The sequence below is a fragment of the Choloepus didactylus genome, chromosome 4 (genome assembly GCF_015220235.1).
Source record: "Choloepus didactylus isolate mChoDid1 chromosome 4, mChoDid1.pri, whole genome shotgun sequence".
Lineage (NCBI taxonomy): Eukaryota > Metazoa > Chordata > Mammalia > Pilosa > Megalonychidae > Choloepus > Choloepus didactylus.
The window spans coordinates 151,989,099-152,011,873 of NC_051310.1; the positions used below are offsets into that span (position 1 = coordinate 151,989,099).

Here is a 22,775-nt window from a genome sequence, read left to right on the forward strand (position 1 = left end):
TAAAACATCCAAAATTACTAAAACCCAGTTATATCCATACTAAGAAACACTTAATAAAGGCTTTGAATGGAGGGAAATATTTCAAGCCATGAATGGTTCCATTGCCCATGAGCAGGAAAACTGTCAGTGTATAAGCTGATAATGTACTTGCTAACAAGAAAGTAGCTAGAGCAAGGAGCAGAAGGTTATCTGGCCCCCTCTTCCAAAAAAGGGGGTTAAGGTGTTTAGAAAGGGATATGGGAATATGCATTTTGACCTGGTCATGATTTGTTAATTTTTTTATTACTTATTTATTTGTCTGTTTGCTCATACTTCATATAATGTCGTAATGTGAATTGCAGCTATCTTGAAGTCCAAATGTCAGGATTAGGTGAAAATCCTGAGGAACATCTCCAAACAACTCAGGAACAAATATCACTCAAGCCCATTGTCCAACTGTCCTCTCATTAAAAAAAAAGAGAAGACTAAAACAGCGATAATCCGTTTGGAAACAAATCAAAAAATGAAGGATTTCATAGATATTTAAAGATGAGTAACCTTTCAAAACTTTGAAAAGTTACTGCTAAATATGATTGTCAGTAGACACATTTGAAGGGAATGCCTGAAGGTCACATCATTAGGTATGCACAAAGTAAAATTTTAGAATTATAGAAGAAAATTCAAATTTTCTGTTTATTACCAAAAATGGAAGTAGGAGAATTCTGACTAGGAGAAGGATGGAGTATTTGTTTCTTGTTTATTTCATTGTTTGAATTACTTATTTGATGAATAACAAGTTACCACAAAAGGCAGCAGCTTCAAAGAAGAAACACATCTTTATTTTCTGAGAGGAGGGAAGGTGGATCTGCTCAGGGTCTGCACCCCCCACAGCACTGAGTGAACCAATTTAAAAATGTTCCTGAGACTCCTGGATGTAGCTTGCTGGAGGGTGCAGCAGGAGAATAAAGCAGGCATCTGGGCTTGTCCTCAAATTGTACCCACTTTTTGTGTTTCCTCACAACCCCATCTCTGCTGGGATGGCCCTGGGCTTCTTCTTGTCTCTTCATTGATGGAGGCAGGATCCAGGGAGCCCAGGAGGCCCAGAAGTAGTTACTCCAGATCTAGGTATACGAGGGGCAGGGCCTCCTGCCGCTTGTTTCTGGGGTCCTTGCTGCCCCTTCAGTTGCCTCTTTTTAGGGAGCCACCTAAGGACCCTCCTTAGGTCATTGCCTCCTTTGTTTTTTGTGAGGCAGTGGGTGATCTCTTTGAGGCCTGGTGGGTTCATGAAACAAAGGGTCTCATGAAAATCTCTGGCCTGTGCAGGTTGCTCTTCCCTTGGTCTTGGGGGTCCCTCAACCCTTTCTCCTGGTGGACATGTTCCAAGGTGGAGTGAAGAGTGCCCTTGTCTTTCAGAAGTGTATGGAATGTGGTCTTATTAAGTGCTTTCTCATAAGGGGAATCTTAGGAAGCCCCTGCTGCCAGAAGCTGCTTCTTCTGGCCTCCCTCTAAGTTCCCACCTGCTGAGAGACTGCAAAGTCCCCACAGATCCCACTCTGGTCCGGGTTTCATAGGCCTCTCCCCCTTTAATGTTTCTACTTTTCCAGAGTCAATGAAGAGCCCACCATAGTATGTCAACCCTCTTTTGTTTACAGAGGACCTGAATTTTCTCCTCGAGGACTGGTGGGATCATGAATCAGGGTGTTGGGAAAAATCCTAGCCTGGGCAGGAAGCTCCTCCCTTTGTGTTTAAGTCCCTCAGCCATCTTTCTCTGTGGATGTTGTCTGTGTGGGATTCAAAGTGCCCTCCTCTTTGAGAGATTTATGAAACATGGTCTCCTAAGAGTGCTGCTACAAGAAGGAACTTAGGGAGTTCCTGCTGACTTAGGCCATCCCTCTGCCTTTCCTTAGGCCTCCACAAACTGGGAAGCTGACAGGTCCCTCAGGTCACATCTTGAGGTTGGCAGTGAGAGGCCCCTGAGGCCAACCTGCAGATGGAATAGCACAGGCCTGGGGCTGGAGCTCTGTGTCCATTTCTGTTGGAGCCTCATCAGAGGAGTCCAGCTGGCCAGGGTGGATTTCGCAGGCCATCGCATGGGGTGGGAATGGCTTGGTTGCCACCTCAGTAGATGGAGCAGCAGCTGCTTTTGATGGTCCAGGGGTGAGTGGTGGGGGAGGGCAGCAGCCAGCCACACCCTTGGGAATTTTGGCCTGGGCCATGATGACCTGACTCAATATATAGGCAGGATGAGGAGTGGGGTCCACAGAGAGGGGAAGGTCAGAGAGGGGGAGGGGGTCAATGATAAGTGATGGAAATGAGGTGAGGGCAGGTTGTTGGGGTGGAGGAATGCCCCTTGCCCATGACCTCTGTAGGTGCACTGAGGGCATAGAGGTGGGCAGAGGGGAGAGCAAAGGCAAGGAAAGGGAGGGGGTGGGCAGGTCCAGAGGCTCAGATGATAAAGGGCAGGACACAGTCAGTGGTGAAAAAAGGGGAAAAAGGAGGGATTCAGGGTGGAGTGGGTCAAGATTCCCCTGTGGCAGAGATGGTAGAACCATTGGCACGAGGAATTGGAAGAGAAGACAAACAGGAAAAGAAGTACAGGTCAAGGGGACATACTGAGACAGAGGTATGAAGGCTGTCAGGGAGAGGTGGAAAAACTGGGATGGGAAACCGAGAGCTAAGTTGGGATGAGACTCAGGATCAGCGATAAGGCCAGTGGTGGAGGTGGCAGCAGTGACAGGGAGGGAAAAGAGGGGAAGGAGAAAAAGGGAGGGAATGAGGGAGGATGGGACAGAAATAGGATGGTGCCCACTAGGGGATGATGGGCTTCCCCAGGCATGAAGTGGTGGGAGGTTATTAACCTCAGCGGTGCTCCAAGAGCCTCCCAGAGAGGGGCAGGTGGTTCGGCCCCTGGAGAGAAGAGTGAGCTGGCAGAGAAAAGAAGCAGAGACTCAGCCCCAGATGTTGCCAGCTGGTCTCTGTGAGGACTTGGAGGTAACCTGGAGGCCAGATACCGATATGCTGAAGGGGTCACCGAGGGAGCAGCATCCTCCACATGGGACCCCTCCAGCAGATGGTCATCCCGAGTAGATGGGAAGACCCAGGGATGACAGGTGACTTCATGGTATCTGGCTGTTCCAGGCTGCTTGCACAGGGGGCTGTGGGAGACAGAAGGTAGGAGCTTCAGTCAGAGAAGGAAGGGGATCAAGACACCTTGGCAGTCCTGGCTGGGGGAAGGTCTTCACTGCTTCACATCCGATTTGATTCCCTTCAACCCTGAGTCTCCAGTAGATATTTCACCCAATCCCATGGCTTCATCATGGTTTCCCTACATGGTCCCCTCTCTCACCTACCCTAGACAGCTCTGGAAACTTGGAACATCTTGGCCCATGCTCAGAAAGGTGAACAGGAAAGAAGGAGATGAGAAAAGTCACCTTTTCTGAGGACTTATGTCCAGTGTCCCCATGGTGCCTCCCTGGCAAGCCCTCCACGCTGGGAAATCAGGAGACTGGGTTACATGTGGTGAAGGCAGGAGTGAAACACATTCTATAGAGCTGCATGTCACAACCCTTCAAGGGAGTCTCTTGGAGGAATAGACTCTAAGAGCTCCAAGTACAAGGATATAGTGTCAAATGGTCAAGGGAAGCAATGGAGAGCCTCACACATGTTTAATGTTTAATCATTTATGAATGCCTTTCACACTAATCCCCCTTAATTCCACAATACCATGTGAGGTAAGCTGAACACATTTTATTTCACAAGAGGAATGTTAGCTTTAGGCCTCAGTAGGCCCCAGAATCCCTGCCTCCCAAACCAACCAAGTCCATCCCACCATTTTTACACCTGTCCCTCTCTCCAACTCCTTCCTTCTTCAATTCCAAGTACTGGTGGAGCAGGGATGTGATAGTGCCCCAGGTTTGCCAGCCTTTCTTTGGGTTTTTGCTCCCTGTAGTCTTTGCTATCTGAAGAAGTTACTCAAACACTGGGCATCCTGAGAGACTGTTCATGTGGTGTTGGTTTTTAGGGATCATGAGAGATAAGTTCATCCTTGGAGCAAGTGTGTTGGGAGTGCAGATCCTTACTTGTCAATGTACCCATTTTCACTTGCTTCTTGTCTGCACAGGCACTGAAAAACAAGAAAATAAGGAAGGCGTGGGACCTATTTCCTGAAATCCCGTTTCATAGCAACCTGCCAAACTGCATTTTTATGAGTAACTAATCCATTCTTTGCCTGTGATTTACATATAAGTGGGCAGTCATTTCTAATTTTTGTTTAAATAAGGCAAAATGTGGGTTCTGGAGGGGTTCCTCAATTACTCTTTTTTTTTAATTATAGGGTGGTAACATACAGCTACCATAAAATTTGCCTGTAAACCATTTTTAAGTGTCCATTACAATTATATTTGCAAATTTTTGATTCCCTCACCAACATCCATAACCAAACTTTTCTCATCATCCAAATCTCATTTTATATTTAATCAGCAGGTGCCTTTTGTACAGAGCACAGTGTCACCTTCCTGCAGGGATATGTGCTTCTTCCTGTAGGATGGTGCTCCCTGAGACCAGAGCTTAGATAAAAACATTGTTAGTATCTTTTAGTGGCCCCTTTTGTTCTGCATGATAGCACTAACAGACGAAAATGCTTCCCCAGGGGCACCTGATATGGGATGCACCTGGTGGACTAGTGTTGAGGGACTCTCTTCTCTGGGAGTCTTGAATTTTCTCAGTCTTATTCCTAACCAATAAATTGCTCGGTTTAGGAATTTAGTTTATAGCCCTCTGCCACCGCAGATGGATGCTCTTGAGCTGGGGTCTCATCTCATCATATTTGACCTGCCCAAACTGTCTCTCAGATTACCATCTTTTATTTCCTACACTAATTTTTCTCTCTGGGTCCTCTTAATGGGTTTTGAAAAGTGGGAAATGGAAGAGGACAAAACAGTGATCTCTATGTGGGCTGGTCCCAGGTTCCCTTACCTCACTGAAATCCAGATGTTTCTTGACTCTCTGAAACACATTTCCTCTGCCTGTAGTGGAGCAAGATGATGAATAGCCCCACTACACACAAGAGGAAGAAGAAAGAATCCAGTCCCCACATGGGTGAGTTTGTGCTCAGCCACGGGGTACTGAAGCAACTCAGATTGAAGAGAAGGATCTCCATCAACCACAGCCAAGTGCTGCCTCAGGCAACAAGTACTGAGAAAGCACAGGCCAACCCAGGGTTCTGGTGTGACATCACAGGGCTTATAACAGTCACAAACGGCTAGTGGGTGGGGGTGGGATGCCCAGAGGAAGGCACATCCACAGCCCATCCCCCGTCCACCTTGTCTGTTTCCTGAACTGACACCGCTCTCTCCAGCCTCTTATACTCTCCCCATATTTCTGCACCTACCTATTTTCTGCACTTATCCTTCATTTATATCATAGATGTAATTTCAGTGTAATTGTCTGCTTATTTAACTATAGTGCAGAAATACCTGGTAACCAGCTCACTGATGAATCAATACACAGTCCTGAAAAATGTGCATTTCTCCTGGGAATTTTTGCTAAAACAATTGATTAATACTTGGGGACTCTTCTACTCTCAGCTTTAAATTCCATAGATGAGGTTTTTGTGTTGTTTATTTTGTGTTTTGAAATGCCTCGACTTGGTAAAGAGGTTCTCAGTACTGTCAGCATTGACAATTTTTGTTGGATATTTCTTTTTAGTGCAGGGCTGTTTTGTGGAATGTATGTTTAGCATCATCTTTGTCCTCTAAACATTAGATGGCAATATCACCTCCCTTTCCTGTAATAGCAACATTAGAGTATCCAGACACTGTAAAATGTTACCTGGTCTACAAAGTCATGACATTTGAGCAGCACTGACATCAGCAAACACATATTGACATTGACTCAGTGACCACTGGGGCTTAAGACTCCCCACCAGGGACTTATTCCTTGAGTTCTCATGAAGCCAAGATTTGTTGCAAAAATCTTTGTGGTTCAACCTGGAGGTGAAGTGCAACTCTGTACCTTAAGGACCCTGGTAATGTTTCTCCTGGGTGGCTATCATGTTCTCAGTGTCTGTAATCTCTTGCTTTTGCTGCACCATTTAGGTTAGATAAAGTCTTGGGAGTCCTTTTAAATATCCAAACTTGAGAAATCTTTGCATTTGTTTCTTTTGGGTTAAATTTGCTTCCCCTCTTCTCTTTTCCTTCTGCATTATCTTCATATTTTTAGCTTCTTAAATAATTTTGTTCTGTCTTTTTGTGTCAGCCTTCAAACTATGAATTCCCTTCTTAGCATTGTTTTAAGGGTGTCTCACAAATTTTGATATGTGTGGTTTTATGATCACCATGTCAAAATATTTTTCAGTTTTCCTAGTGATGTCATCTTTGATCTATGAGTTTTGTTGACATATGTTCATTTATATTCAATATTGTTGTATTATTTTAGAAATGATTTTATTATTTATCATTCATTTCTAATTTGAGTCTGTTGTATACAAAGATATTCTCTCTGGGATTTCACTTCTTTGAAATTTATTGATATTTGTGTTAGGCCCAACAATTGGCACATATTTTTGTAAATACTCCATGTGTTCTTGCTAAGAATGCATGTCTTGCATTTCTTACATGTATTATTCTAGCTAGAGGATATTTGTTGATAACTTTCAAACCTTCTGTTTCTGTTTTTCATTCCATGTACTTTGATTTTTAGTACAGTTTTAGGTTTATAGAGAAATTGAGTAGTAAATATGGGGACTTCCCATAAATTTCCTCCCATCTTTCTTCTATCTTAACACCAAATGGTTTCTCCTATTATTGCCCTCTTTTCTTAGTTTGGTACATTTCTTAAAATTCATATAATGAAACAATATTGATATTTTCTTAGTATCTAAAGTCCATATCTTACACTAGGGTTTACCCTTCATGTTATACAGTTATATGGGTTTTGTCAAATATATGCTTTCATATATCTGCCATTTCGCTATCATACACAATATTTTCAGTATCCAAAATCCCATGTGATCTACCTCTTCATTCTGTCCCTCTCACCCCTGAGTCCTTAACAAACAATGATATTTTCATTGTCTCTATAGTTTTGCTTTTTCAAGAATGACATGTATTTGGAATCATAGTGTGTAGACTATTCAGAATGGATTGATTTCACATAGCAATATTCATTTGTTTCCTCCTTTTCTTTTCAGGGTCTGATAGCTTATTTGTTCATTCTGTGAATAATATTCTATTGCATGATATTAACACAGTTTATTCATTCTTCTAATAGAGGGCACCTTGATTGCTTCAAACTTTAGAAATTACATTGTTTTTCAATTCATATTTAATACAATTTTCATAAGGTTGGGTTTAAACATGCTTTCTTTTAATTGTTTTCTACTTTTCTCCTGTTCTTTATCCTTCAATCTTTTTTGTCTACTATTAAATTGGAAATACTAAAAATTTCCAATTTCCCTTTTGACTTTCATACTTTTATGACTTTTAAACTACCTGCTGTCATTTTATTTTATTTTATTTTATTTTTTTTTTTGAATATACAATAGAGACATTTATTTTGTCTCGTGGCAAGAAGTTTGAGGTGAGGCAGCTCCATGGTTTTTATTTCAGTGGCTCAGCGATGTCTTCCAGGATTCAGGTACTTTCCACCTGTGTCCATTATCAGGCTATCCTTCAAGCTCCAAGCACACCCTTCTAAACCCCCCCTTGTTACGCAGGGGCTGGGACTCCAGGAATCACTTTCCTGCTTTGCCAGCTGCTCCCTGTTAAGCTCCACCAATAGGGGGCGCTGGATCCCTCCGTGAAGGCTGCGTGAGGGCTTCCTGCTCCTGCAGCATCGCTTCAGCAAAGCTGCTCCACCTGGCAGAGGCAGCGCCTTCCAGGAGCGCAGCTGAATCCAACTTGCTGGTTTTCCACCACGCCCAGATCCAGCCTCATTGCACCCCTCCTCAGAGTCTGGGTCCTCCAAGCCCAAGCCCGGAGACTTCGGCACCAGACCCCTTCTCAGAAGCCTGCACTTCAGTTCCATGAAACTCACCCTCTAAGTAAGTGCTGATGATTCCAACCTCTTCCCTTTGTCCCCCCAGCCCTAAAAGTGGTGTTTGCTGTTCTGCAGTAACTACCTCCTTGAAACCTCAGAGTTACGTTTTTAGTCTTTCGGTGACCTTGTTAACAAAGCCTTGTGATGTATTCTCCCTGTTAACATAACTGGTATGGTTCCTGACTCCGCTGACCCTGCTTGATAACACAGCTTTGGCCCTGACATCTTAAACGTGTCGGCAGTGTTGTTCCTCAAGGTCAAAAAGTGGCTGCAGTGATTCCGGTGGACAAATGTTGACTAGGTCCACAGGCAGAAAAGTATCTCTTTCCTCTTGTCCCTGTCCCATGTCTTTTTTTTTTTTTTTCATTTTTAATGCAATTTTATTGAGATATAATCACATAACATACAATCTTCCAAAGTGTACAATCAGTTGTTCACTGTATCGTCATATAGTTGTGCTTTCATCACCACAATCTTTGAACATTTGCATTACTCCAAAAATCCCATGTCTTTTTAAGCACAAAGAAACATTACTGGAAGTACACCCAGCAAATTTTTTTTTAATTTTTTATTTTTTATTTTTTTAATCATCATTTTATTGAGATATATTCACATACCACACAGTCATACAAAACAAATTGTACTTTCGATTGTTTACAGTACCATTACATAGTTGTACATTCATCACCTAAATCAATCCCTGACACCTTCATTAGCACACACACAAAAATAACAAGAATAATAATTAGAGTGAAAAAGAGCAATTGAAGTAAAAAAGAACACTGGGTACCTTTGTCTGTTTGTTTCCTTCCCCTACTTTTCTACACATCCATCCATAAACTAGACAAAGTGGAGTTTGGTCCTTATGGCTTTCCCAATCCCATTGTCACCCCTCATAAGGTACATTTTTATACAACTGTCTTCGAGATTCATGGGTTCTGGGTTGTAGTTTGATAGTTTCAGGTATCCACCACCAGCTACCCCAATTCTTTAGAACCTAAAAAGTAAGAGTGCCCACCAGAGTGATCTCTCGGCTCGTTTTGGAATCTCTCTGCCACTGAAGCTTATTTCATTTCCTTTCACATCTCCCTTTTGGTCAAGAAGATGTTCTCCGTCCCACGATGCCGGGTCTACATTCCTCCCCGGGAGTCATATTCCACGTTGCCAGGGAGATTCACTCCCCTGGGTGTCTGATCCCACATAGGGGGGAGGGCAGTGATTTCACCTTTCAAGTTGGCTTAGCCAGAGAGAGAGGGCCACATCTGAGCAACAAAGAGGCATTCAGGAGGAGACTCTTAGGCACAAATATAGGGAGGCCTAGCCTCTCCTTTGCAGCAACCGTCTTCCCAAGGGTAAAACTTATGGTAGAGGGCTCAACCCATCAAACCACCAGTCCCCTATGTCTGTGGTCATGTTAGCAACCATGGAGGTGGGGTAGGTGAATACCCCTGCATTCTCCACAGGCTCCTCAAGGGGGCACTACATCTTTTTTTTCCCTTGTTTTACTTTTTTTTTTTTTTTTTTTTAATTTCCCTTCTCTTTTAAATCAACTGTATGAAAAAAAAAGGTAAAAAGAAAACAAACATACAATAAAAGAACATTTCAAAGAGACCATAACAAGGGGGTAAGAAAAAGACAACTAACCTAAGATAACTGCTTAACTTCCAACATGTTCCTACTTTACCCCAAGAAAGTTACATAATATAGCAACATTTCTGTGAACTTGTTCCTACTATATCCATCAGAAATTAACAGACCATAGTCATTTCTGGGCATCCCCAGAACGTTAAATAGCTTATCTGTTCTTCTTGGATTATTGTTCCCCCTTCCTTAATTGCTCTCTACTGCTAGTTCCCCTACATTCTACATTATAAACCATTTGTTTTACATTTTTGAAAGTTCACATTAGTGGTAGCATATAATATTTCTCTTTTTGTGCCTGGCTTATTTCGCTCAGCATTATGTCTTCAAGGTTCATCCATGTTGTCATATGTTTCACCAGATCGTTCCTTCTTACTGCCGCGTAGTATTCCATCGTGTGTATATACCACATTTTATTTATCCACTCATCTGTTGAAGGACATTTGGGTTGTTTCCATCTCTTGGCAATTGTGAATAATGCTGCTATGAACATTGGCGTGCAGATATCTGTTCGTGTCACTGCTTTCCGATCTTCCGGGTATATACCGAGAAGTGCAATCGCTGGATCGAATGGTAGCTCTATATCTAGTTTTCTAAGGAACTGCCAGACTGACTTCCAGAGTGGCTGAACCATTATACAGTCCCACCAACAATGAATAAGAGTTCCAATTTCTCCACATCCCCTCCAGCATTTGTAGTTTCCTGTTTGTTTAATGGCAGCCATTCTAACCGGTGTTAGATGGTATCTCATTGTGGTCTTAATTTGCAACTCTAATAGCTAGTGAAGCTGAACATTTTTTCATGTGTTTCTTGGCCATTTGTATTTCCTCTTCAGAGAACTGTCTTTTCATATCTTTTGCCCATTTTATAATTGGGCTGTCTGTACTATTGTCATTGAGTTGTAGGATTTCTTTGTATATGCAAGATATCAGTCTTTTGTCAGATACATGGTTTCCAAAAATTTTTTCCCATTGAGTTGGCTGCCTCTTTACCTTTTTGAGAAATTCCTTTGAGGTGCAGAAACTTCTAAGCTTGAGGAGTTCCCATTTATCTATTTTCTCTTTTGTTGCTTGTGCTTTGGGTGTAAAGTCTAGGAAGTGGCCGCCTAATACAAGGTCTTGAAGATGTTTTCCTACATTATCTTCTAGGAGTTTTATGGTACTTTCTTTTATATTGAGATCTTTGGTCCATTTTGAGTTAATTTTTGTGTAGGGGGTGAGGTAGGGGTCCTCTTTCATTCTTTTGGATATGGCTATCCAACTCTCCCAGCCCCATTTGTTGAAAAGACCATTATGGCTCAGTTCAGTGACTTTGGGGGCCTTATCAAAGATCAGTCGGCCATAGATCTGAGGGTCTATCTCTGAATTCTCAATTCGATTCCATTGATCTATATGTCTATCTTTGTGCCAGTACCATGCTGTTTTGGCAACTGTGGCTTTATAATAAGCTTCAAAGTCAGGGAGTGTAAGTCCTCCCACTTCGTTTTTCTCTTTTAGAGTGTCTTTAGCAATTCGAGGCATCTTCCCTTTCCAAATAAATTTGATAACTAGCTTTTCCAAGTCTGCAAAGTAGGTTGTTGGAATTTTGATTGGGATTGCATTGAATCTGTAGATGAGTTTGGGTAGAATTGACATCTTAATGACATTTAGCCTTCCTATCCATGAACATGGAATACTTTTCCATCTTTTAAGGTCCGCTTCTATTTCTTTTAGTAGAGTTATGTAGTTTTCTTTGTATAGGTCTTTTACATCTTTGGTTAAGTTGATTCCTAGGTACTTGATTTTTTTAGTTGCTATTGAAAATGGTATCTTTTTCTTGAGTGACTCTTCAGTTTGTTCATTTCTGGCATATAGAAACATGACTGACTTATGTGCATTAATCTTGTATCCTGCTACTTTGCTAAATTTGTTTATTAGCTCTAGTAGCTGTATCGTCGATTTCTCAGGGTTTTCTAGATATAAGATCATATCATCTGCAAACAATGACAGTTTTACTTCTTCTTTTCCAATTTGGATGCCTTTTATTTCTTTGTCTTGCCGGATTGCCCTGGCTAGCACTTCCAGCACAATGTTGAATAACAGTGGTGACAGCGGGCATCCTTGTCTTGTTCCTGATCTTAGAGGGAAGGCTTTCAGTCTCTCACCATTGAGTACTCTGCTGGCTGTGGGTTTTTCATATATGCTCTTTATCATGTTGAGGAAGTTTCCTTCAATTCCTACCTTTTGAAGTGTTTTTATCAAAAATGGATGTTGGATTTTGTCAAATGCTTTTTCAGCATCTATTGAGATGATCAATTGATTTTTCCCTTTTGACTTGTTAATGTGTTGTAATACATTGATTGTTTTTCTTATGTTGAACCATCCTTGCATGCCTGGAATGAACCCCACTTGGTCATGGTGTATGATTTTTTTAATGTGTCTTTGAATTCGATTTGCAAGTATTTTGTTGAGGATTTTTGCATCTATATTCATTAGGGAGATTGGCCGGTAGTTTTCCTTTTTTGTAGCATCTTTGCCTGGTTTTGGTATTAGATTGATGTTAGCTTCATAAAATGAGTTAGGTAGTGTTCCATTTTTTTCAATGTTTTGAAAGAGTTTGAGTAAGATTGGTGTCAGTTCTTTCTGGAAAGTTTGGTAGAATTCCCCTGTGAAGCCATCTGGCCCTGGGCATTTATTTGTGGGAAGACTTTTGATGACTGATTGGATCTCTTTGCTTGTGATGGGTTGGTTGAGGTCTTCTATTTCTTCTCTGGTCAGTCTAGGTTGTTCATAGGTTTCCAGGAAATTGTCCATTTCTTCTACATTATCCAGTTTGTTGCCATACAATTGTTCATAATATCCTCTTATAATTTTTTTAATTTCTTCAGGATCTGCAGTTATGTCACCTTTTTCATTCATTATTTTGTTTATATGGGTCTTCTCTCTTTTTGATATTGTCAGTCTAGCTAGGGGCTTGTCAATCTTGTTGATCTTCTCAAAGAACCAACTTTTGGTGATATTTATCCTCTCTATTGTTTTTTTGTTCTCTATGTCATTTATTTCTGATTTAATCCTTGTTATTTCTTTTCTTCTACTTGGTTTAGGATTGGTTTGCTGTTCATTTTCTAGCTTCTTCAGTTGATCCATTAGTTCTTTGATTTTGGCTCTTTCTTCCTTTTTAATATATGCGTTTAGTGCTATAAATTTCCCCCTTAGCACTGCTTTTGCTGCATCCCATAGGTTTTGGTATGTTGTGTTCTCATTTTCATTCGTCTCTATATATTTAGCAATTTCTCTTGCTATTTCTTCTTTAACCCACTGATTGTTTAGGAGTGTGTTGTTTAACCTCCAGGTATTTGTGAATTTTCTAAGTCTCTGATGGTTATTGACTTCTAATTGTATTCCATTGTTGTCAGAGAATGTGCTTTGAATAATTTCAATCTTTTTAAATTTATTGAGCCTTGTTTTATGTCCCAGCATATGATCTATTCTGGAGAAAGTTCCATGAGCACTAGAAAAGTATGTGTATCCTGGTGATTTGGGATGTAATGTCCTGTATATGTCTGTTAAATCTAATTCATTTATCAGATTGTTTAGGTTTTCAATTTCCTTATTGGTCTTCTGTCTGGTTGATCTATCTATAGGAGAGAGTGATGTGTTGAAGTCTCCCACAATTATTGTGGAAACATCAATTGCTTCCTTTAGTTTTGCCAGTGTTTCTCTCATGTATTTTGTGGCACCTTGATTGGGTGCATAGACATTTACGATTGTTATTTCTTCTTGCTGAATTGCCCCTTTATTAGTATGTAGTGGCCTTCTTTGTCTCTCAAAACATCCCTGCATTTGAAGTCTATTTTATCTGAGATTAATATTGCTACACCTGCTTTCTTTTGGCTGTGGCTTGCATGAAATATTTTTTTCCATCCTTTCTCTTTCAGTTTCTTTGTGTCCCTGTGTCTAAGATGAGTCTCTTGTATGCAACATATTGATGGTTCATTTTTTTTGATCCATTCTGCGAATCTATATCTTTTAATTGGGGAGTTTAATCCATTTACATTCAACGTTAAAACCGTGAAGGCATTTCTTGAATTGGCCATCTTATCCTTTGGTTTATGTTTGCCATATTTTTCCCTCTCTCTATTAATATCCTTTATTGTACCCATACCGAATCTCTTTAGTACTGAACCTTTCTCCAAGTCTCTCTGTCCTGTCTTTCTTTCTCTGTCTGTAGGGCTCCCTTTAGTATCTCCAGTAGGGCAGGTCTCTTGTTAGCAAATTCTCTCAGCATTTGTTTGTCTGTGAAAAATTTAAGCTCTCCCTCAAATTTGAAGGAGAGCTTTGCTGGATAAAGTATTCTTGGCTGGAAATTTTTCTCACTCAGAATTTTAAATATATCGTGCACTGCCTTCTCGCCTCCATGGTGGCTGCTGAGTAGTCACTACTTAGTCTTATGCTGTTTCCTTTGTATGTGGTGAATTGCTTTTCTATTGCTGCTTTCAGAACTTGCTCCTTCTCTTCTGTGTTTGACAGTGTGATCAGTATATGTCTCGGAGTGGGTTTATTTGGATTTATTCTATTTGGAGTTCACTGAGCATTTATGATTTGTGTATTTATGTTGTTTTGAAGATTTGGGAAGTTTTCCCCAACAATTTCTTTGAATACTCTTCCTAGACCTTTACCCTTTTCTTCCCCTTCTGGGACACCAATGAGTCTTATATTTGGACGTTTCATATTATCTATCATATCCCTGAGGTCCATTTCGATTTTTTCAATTTTTTTCCCCATTCTTTCTTTTATGCTTTCATTTTCCATTCTGTCATCTTCCAGGTCACTGATTCGTTGTTCAACTTCCTCTAGTCTTGTACTATGAGTGTCCAGAATGTTTTTAATTTGGTCAACAGTTTCTTTAATTTCCATAAGATCATCCATTTTTTTATTTAGTCTTGCAATGTCTTCTTTATGCTCTTCTAGAGTCTTCTTGATTTCCTTCATATCCCGTACTATGGTCTCATTGTTCATCTTTAGTTCTTTGAGTAGCTGCTCTAGGTGCTATGTCTCTTCTGGTCTTTTGATTTGGGTGCTTGGGCTTGGGTTATCCATATCGTCTGGTTTTTTCATATGCTTTATAATTTTCTGTTGTTTTTGGCCTCGTGGCATTTGCTGAACTTGATAGGGTTCTTTTAGGGTTTGTGGACCTATTGAAGTCCTTATCTCTAATTTATCAGATCTACAGCTTCGTGGAGTACACTTTCTCTAACTAACCAGCAGGTGGCATCCACGAGCCACCTGTTCTCTACAAGCCAGCTCTCCCCTGCTTAGCCTTTTTTTTGGTGAGTGGGGGAGTGAGTCTTGTGGGGCCCAATTGGTGTACCAAGCTTGTGTGTGTAGTTGGTGTTGCCTGCCCTGTATGTGGGGCGTGTTTCTGGGCAGTCGGGGAGGGGGGGTGGCCCTAACAATCAAATCTCCCTGATGATCCTAGAGTTTTAAAGCTGCTGCAATAGTCTAATCCTTCAGTTCAATCCTGCCACAGTTTGTCTCTGCCACTGACCCACAAGTCTTTGGTATTGGCGTATGGCTCCTGAGACTTGCAAGTGGGCCCCTCTTCCAGGCCGTGCACCCCGGGTCCTCTGTTGAGGGATGACTGTGCTATGTCACAGGTGAGTGCCGTCCCCCCAGGGCAGTTCTGGGCTGCTGGGCTGTGTAGGGAGGCTCCCAGTCTGCTCAAATGATGGCTGAATGGGGCTTTGTTAATTCACACTGCTCCACCTTCCCAGCTCTGGGACAATCAGCTGAGGTTGCAGGGAAGGCTAATGTCCACGCCCAGTTTTGTGGTGTGTGCCTGTTATTTGAAGCACTTCCGTCACACTGGGTTGTCTGGGACAGCTCTGGGCTATGGGGCTGGCGATGGGCAGGAGTGTTTCCTGTCCACCAGGATGGTGGCTGTGAGCGGATACCCCCCTTTTCTTGGGAAGTTGTGGTGTTTAGTGAATTTTCTCAGCCACTGGATTATTGCCTTTTGTCTCAGAGCTCTCTTAGTTCTGCTGTTGACTTGACCTGCCCAAATTGCAATTCTTTGAAGCTTTCTGTATTGGGCTTCTTAGAGTAATTGTTTTAGGAAAAGAAAAAAGGATTAAAAAAAAAAAAAAAATGGCCCTCCTCAGAGATCTAATGGGTTATTGAAATGCTAATAGACAAAGAAACCAGGGCCATTAAGATCAGCTTTTCTTCGGGATTTGCATATGCGCCTCAAGGCCTGAGCTCCGCCCTTCCCCTTTCTGTGTTCACCAGAACTCCAAAAATCCTCTGCTTTTATTTTGGAGTTTTTCGTGTTATTTTTTTTTTTCTATGCCTGTCTCCTCTCTGCTGGGCTGGCAGCTCTCAGATTCTCTGTTGTCTGGTCTCAGTCTATCTATGGTTGGAATTTGAATCAGTAGAATGAGTTTCTGAGAAGGGCTACCACTGCAGTTCTCCCTTCTCCTTCCCGGAGCTGGCAGCCCCTCCTCCCACGGGACTGAGCCTGGCAGGGAGGGGCGCGGGTCCCCTGGCCGCAAAAACTTACAGATTTTGCTGATCTCAGCAGTTCGACATTTTCATGAGTGTTTTATGAAGTATGCCCAAAGACAGATTGCTCTGTGGTGTCCAGTCCACGCAGTTCCTGGCTTTTTACCTACTTTCCTGGAGGAGTAACTAAAACTTACAGCTCACCAGTCTGCCATCTTGCCCCGCCTCCCCCTGCTGTCATTTTAGATAACTATTCTTGGAGGATGCCTTTTATCTGATATTGCTAAAAAAACAAAATAAAATAAAATGAAAAATCTTGTGGGAGGAGGGGATGATTTAGGTGTTCTTTTTTACTAATATTTTTTATTCTTAATTTCACTTGTTCTGGTACAGGAAAACATTCTAAAAATAGATTCTGGTGCTAGATGCACAACTGTATGATGGTACTGTGAACAATTGATTGTACACTTTGGATGATTATGTGGTATGTGACTATATTTCAATAAAATTGAATTTTAAGATTATGTGTATTTCTGAGGTTTCTATGGGCTGATTTGAGATCAAGAGTGATAAACTTCTTTTTTAGGACACCCAGGACCTTGAATTCCTGAGAACAAATATTGGTTTTATTATCTTTGTGCTCAATAAATACTTGTGGCTTGTTTATGTTAATAATGGGCCATGTTACTCAGGTAACCTTACACATTGAAGGCAATGAAAAAATACAGCATAAACATATAAAGTACACTTCTGGTTTGAAGATACCGAAGAAAAGAAAGATAATGGGAGTCTACTTAGTCAAATTCCATTTGTAAATTTTTAGTAAAGTTCATGTTCCAAGTTTTTAAATTTGTATTAAAAGCTTGCATTTTAGACCAACTACTAGGAAAAAAGAATGCTAAACAGTTAGTTTTTGTTTAAAGAAACTTTTCTCTACTAAATCTAAAACATACATTCAAACACATGTGGAAGAGAACTCACTTGATAGTAATTAATATTTATTTTTAAGTTCAGAAATAAGTCTTTTTGCTCATTTCTGTCTCTACGCCCTTGGAGACTTTTATCTTCTTTATTGACGCCCTGAAGAAGGATGCATGTACAGCATGAGCCTATGAATTAGTGTAAATATGGCCTAGAGAAAGAAAGATAGCAAATGTATTAAAGGAACAGATTTAATCTTCTGTTTAGTTTCCAGTTAGTATAGGATATTTAAGAAAAATTTCAAATTAAAGTATCTGTTGTGCAGCTAAACCTTTCATCCCAGAAGCCCATGGAAGTACTAATAAATGCTGAGATGTACAATGCTTTTACAATCAAAATAACTGCAACTACTAGTCTATGTTAGTGGTGATCACTCATACTGATAAACTGAATTCTCATAACTAAAGTCCAAAATAAGCAGTTTGTGTCATGTTCCTTAAACACAATTATCTTCCTGGGTCATCAAATGTCATTATATATACTTTGAATCTTTATTAAATAGGATTTTTGAAATAGCAGAATAAACTAGCCATATGTATTGAGATATTATATCCTGATAAATGTATAATGGCAAATATCAGAAATTTCCATATAGCCATCAATTTGGCAACATGTAGTTAAGAAATTCTACTCAATGGAAAAATTAGTAAAATAATGACCCTTAAAAATAAAAGTGAACACGTCAAAGATTTTATTCCACTCATTAATGAATAGGGGAAATAGTATAATGTTAAAAAGAGAATCAAAAGTGAATCAGAGAAATAGACAGGCAATGACAAATTCTGAATTTGTGAATGGGTACTAATCAGGCTTCTATGATCTGGGAGATAGAGGGGAATCATTTGTACATAATGAGAAAAAATGTGCATTTCTACAGTTAGAATAATTTCATTATCAGTATTCTACAATTGCCAGAGCTATAAAATAACTTAAAAACAGTGAAGGGATCAGACAAATATGGAATCATATATCTTGAAGGAGTTCTCATGGAGAATGCCTGGAGTTTCATAGGATTTGCAGTCATCTAGTGTGCATGACATTTCACTCTTTCATAATATTTCCTGAAAATTGTAAATTAATTTTCTGAACACTGTGTTTAAAAACAAAAACAAAAACCTTGAAATATCATGATAAATGACATACAAGATTCAAAATTGTATACTGTATATGTACATAGATACTTGGATAATGATTGCATTCATGTGACAGGAATAAAAAAATTAACAAATAAGCAGAGGAATTTGGGTAAAATACAGAATTATGTCAGTTTGAAAACTATGTATGAATTTTTTTCAATGTTACAAAGTATCTGTCTTGTAAATTGTTTCTATAATCGAGATACTTATTATGATCTGTTTAAATCATTAAATTATGTTAAATTGTTCTACTCTCTTCAGTTTACACAAACATTGTAACTGCATGATACAACTATTTTAATAAACCTTATCCTCTCAATATTTTGTAGCCTTAGAGTGAGAACTCAATGGAAATAAAAGCTCCAAATTAGTAGAAGTATATGTTTATTTTTCATTCAATTTTATTCACATAAAGTCACATACTCTACAGTCATCCATGGTGTGCATTCAACTGTTCACAGTATCATTATTTATTTGTACATTCACCACCACAATCTGTTCTTGAACATTTTCATTACCAAACACAAAAAAGAATAAGAATAAAGGTTAAAGTAAAAAAGAACACCCCAAACAGCCCATACCCCCCATCCCTTCCTACTATTCATTTACTTTTTTTTAAATTAAGTTCAGTTTTATTGAAGTATATTCACATACCTTGTAATCATCCATGATGTATAATCAACTGTTTACAGTACCATCATATAGTCATGCATTCATCACCCCCATCTATTTTTGAACATTTTCCTTACATCAGAAAGAATCAGAATAAAAAATAAAAGTAAAAAGAATACCCAAGTCATCCCCCCATCCCACCCTATTTTTCACTCAGTTTTTGTCTCCATTTTTCTACTCATCCATCTATACACTAGATAAAGGGAGTACAATCCAAAAGGTTTTCACAGTCACACTGCCACTCCTCGTAAGCTACATTGTTATACAATCGTCTTCAAGAGTCTAGACTACTGGGTTGGAGTTTGATAGTTTCAGGAATTTACTTCTAGCTATTCCAATACCTTAAACCTAAAAGAGGTTATCTATATAGTGTGCAAGGAGGTCCACCAGAGTGACCTCTTGACTCCATTTGAAATCTGTCAGCCATTGAAACTTTATTTTGTTTCATTTCACATCCCCCTTTTGGTCAAGAAGATATTCTCAACCCCATGATGCTGGGTTCAGATTCATCCTTGGGAGTCATATCCTGTGTTGCCATGGTGATTTACACCCTTGGGAGTCAGCTCCCATATAGCCAAGAGGGCAATGAGTTCCCCTGCTGTGGTGGCTTAGCTAGAGAGAGAGGACCACATCTGTGCAAAAAAGAGGTACTCAGGGGGAGACTCTTAGGCACAATTATAAGCAGGTTTAGCCTCTCCCTTGCAGCAATGAGCTTCATAAGGGCAAGTCCCATGATAGAGGGCTCGGCACATCAAACCCTCAGACCTCAGTGTTTGTGAGAACTTCAGCAACAATCCAGGTTCCCCCAGTTCCTTGGGGGGCCCTGTTCCTCCCCCAGTTCCTCAGGGGGCCCTGCAAATATATTTTTATTCTCTGCCCAAATTACTTTGGGATGTGTCACCATTTCACTCTAACCTATTACAACCTACCATATCTCACTTCCTATTCCAAGTTCCATGTAATTGTGGTGTTTGAACAAACTGACTGTAGAGTTATACTGTTTAAAAAATATAGATCCTGCACCAAATAGACATCTTTTCCCTTGGTCTCACATGGAAGTTAAGTTTTAAAACACAGTCAGTTTCAACCTTTACCCTTTGGCCTGGTTTGCCCTAGTCTTAACCAGATCTCTTCATTCATATCACTAATTGAAGTCTGGGCTCTTTTTCAGCTTTTTTATTTTTTTTTAACAGTTGCTCTATGCACTAATACTGATGTTCATATCTGCCGAGCTCTAGCTCTGAGTTTCAGGTGTCACAGAGATATACAATATTCCAGAGACCTATCAGGCAGAGCACAGAGCACTAAGTGATCAACATCTCGAAATTTGGAGATAGCCACTACAATTCAGGAATAGATTTGACTGCTGTAACGGCTTACAATCTAGGGACCATTACAATAATTGTTCCCCTCTTAGGCTGTGTTCTAAGATTCAGTTCTGAGTTTACACATTGTAGTTAGTCCATATTGGTGAGGCATTGTAATGTTTGCCTTTATTTCTGACATACTTCAATCAAAATGCTGTATACAGGATCCATTCACCTCATTGCGTGTTTCACAGCTTCACTCTTTCTCATAGTTGCTCAATATCCCATTGTATGCATACACCAGAGTTCACCATTCTGTTCCTCAGTCTGTGTACCCTTAGGCCACCTCCACCCATTGCAAATCATGAAAACTGTCTCCACGAACACCAGTGTTCAAATGTCCATTCATGTCTCTGCTCTTCCCACTACATACCCCATAATCAGGTTGCAGGACCTTATGGCCCCCACATACATAGCTTTTTGTGGAACCACCACACTGACCTTCAGAAAGGCTACACTACTCTGCCTGCTCATCAACAGTAGATACATCCCTCTCTCCCTGTTTTCTACAATACTTTTACTCCCATTTATATTTTTTCCTACAATTTTATAGAGTTATAGTCACATACAGTACTTTTATCCACAGTTTACAGTGAGTTGCTCACAGTATCATCATAAAGTTGTACATGTATCACCACAATCAGCACTTGAACATATTGATTACTACAAAAAACAGTGTTTTGTTTTGTTTTGTTTTGTTAGTGAATAATAAAAAAGATGATACAAAGAAAAATAACATGTCATACGATACAATGTAGTAGTAAGGACAGAAAACAACACCACTACCAAGAATCTCATATCCGTCCCTTATATCCCCCCTCATACACTCTTAGCTCACACAACAGAAGCTCTGTGACATCTCCTGTGAGCTCACTGTCTGACTTCTGCTCCATGTGGCTTTAGTAGGTAGCTGACCTCAGACAGTAAACCCCTGGGACTGGTCCAACTGCATAAGCCTGAATGTGCCGGGATAATGCTAAGCTCATTCAATCTCAGGTAAGAAAAACCATTTTAGTGTGAAGGAAAACAAGCAAATGAAAAACAACCCTTCCTTTGGGTAGAGAAACAGTTAATGTAAAGAAGGGACTATCATTAATAGGACAATTGTAAAAATAATATTCTTTCATCATTTGTAACAAATGCACCACTCTAATGCAAGGTGTTAATAATAAGGGGATGAAATATGGGGACTCTGTATATTCCATATGATTTTATAAACAACTTCTCTAAAAAAAACACAAAAGTTTAAAAAAAAAACTTAGTTAAGTTAAAAGTACCTAAAGCAATTTCGGTGCTAATTACGTTTCTGGATTTGGTCACTGGGTAGAAACTAGCTCCTGAAAGTATTGGAATAAAGTGGCCATTTGACTTGAACCCATCTTCCTCAGCACCTCTTTTCAGGTCAGAACAGTTTGGGAGCATCACAGGCTCTGTCGTGGATCTGGCCTCTGTGAGCAGCACAGCTCAGGACACCTGGGTCCTGCGTTCCCGGGAGTAATATGCAAGTCTCTGAAGTTCCTCATGCGCCCTTCTGTAATTTTGGAGGAGGGAGAGAAGAGGCTCACTGTGTATACTGTCATTTAAAAACTGATCTTGGAAATATAATTTACAATCTTTTGAAATTGGCATACCTCACATTTTCATTTTACCACTCTAGTCCTGTCCTTCCCTTCTCCCACATATGTTTATACCTTACCTAGTTAATTTTCAATGAGACTGAATTTAAGACAGTCTTTCTGAATCCTTTTGAGAGTCTCACACCCACCTTTGATGTAACTGTTCATATTTTAGGTTTTGCTCAAGCCAGGGTAGTATGTATCTAAGTCAGAATATGTTGGACAAAGGTGATATTTTGATAAATTGAGGCAATTGCCTATACTAGGTGAATGGGAGACAGGCTTTAACTAATTCCTATCTTGCTGGAACTTTATTCTCCAAAAGTCTTGTGCACATAGCTCTCTCCACTCCTTCCACCTCTTCTGCCTCTTCTATACATGTAGTCTTTAGAACAATGATCTGTGAATTCTTTCCCTTGTTGAGATCTCTCTAAAGGTTAATTTCTTTTAACAAATGTTTGTTTTATTATACATGTGTAACTGCATGTTCACTAAAGAAAATCTTGAGAAAACATATCAGCAAAAAGAAAATGCTACAACCATGTAACATATAAGATTTTCCCTTCCATTTATCTTTATAGTCAGAGTAATATTTTTATTTAAATTGTGAAACTTACTATACATGTTTTATTTATGTTTCTTATATTTAAAATGGGTATATATACATATATATGTGTGTGTGTGTATATATGTTCATTTATTATATATACATATATATTTATATTTGGATTAAGTTTTTTACACAAACTTCCATAAGCATTTCTCATGTTATTAAATATAATACTACATAATTGTCAAGAGTTGCATATTCTTTCACTGTATAAATAGAGGATCATGTTTTTAAGCAATTATCTATTGGCCATTTAA

At 39.8% G+C, this 22,775-nt stretch overlaps 1 protein-coding gene across 1 annotated transcript in view; it reads right to left on the reverse strand.

The window, feature by feature from the left end:
* Positions 1-2,653: 2,653 nt before the first annotated feature.
* The window catches only part of LOC119532901, a 37,325-nt gene continuing 17,203 nt past the window's right edge, over positions 2,654-22,775 (reverse strand). The window contains 3 exon segments of the mRNA XM_037835139.1: positions 2,654-3,134; positions 4,059-4,102; positions 7,690-7,975. Of these exon segments, the coding sequence (XP_037691067.1) occupies positions 2,654-3,134; positions 4,059-4,102; positions 7,690-7,975 (811 nt within the window).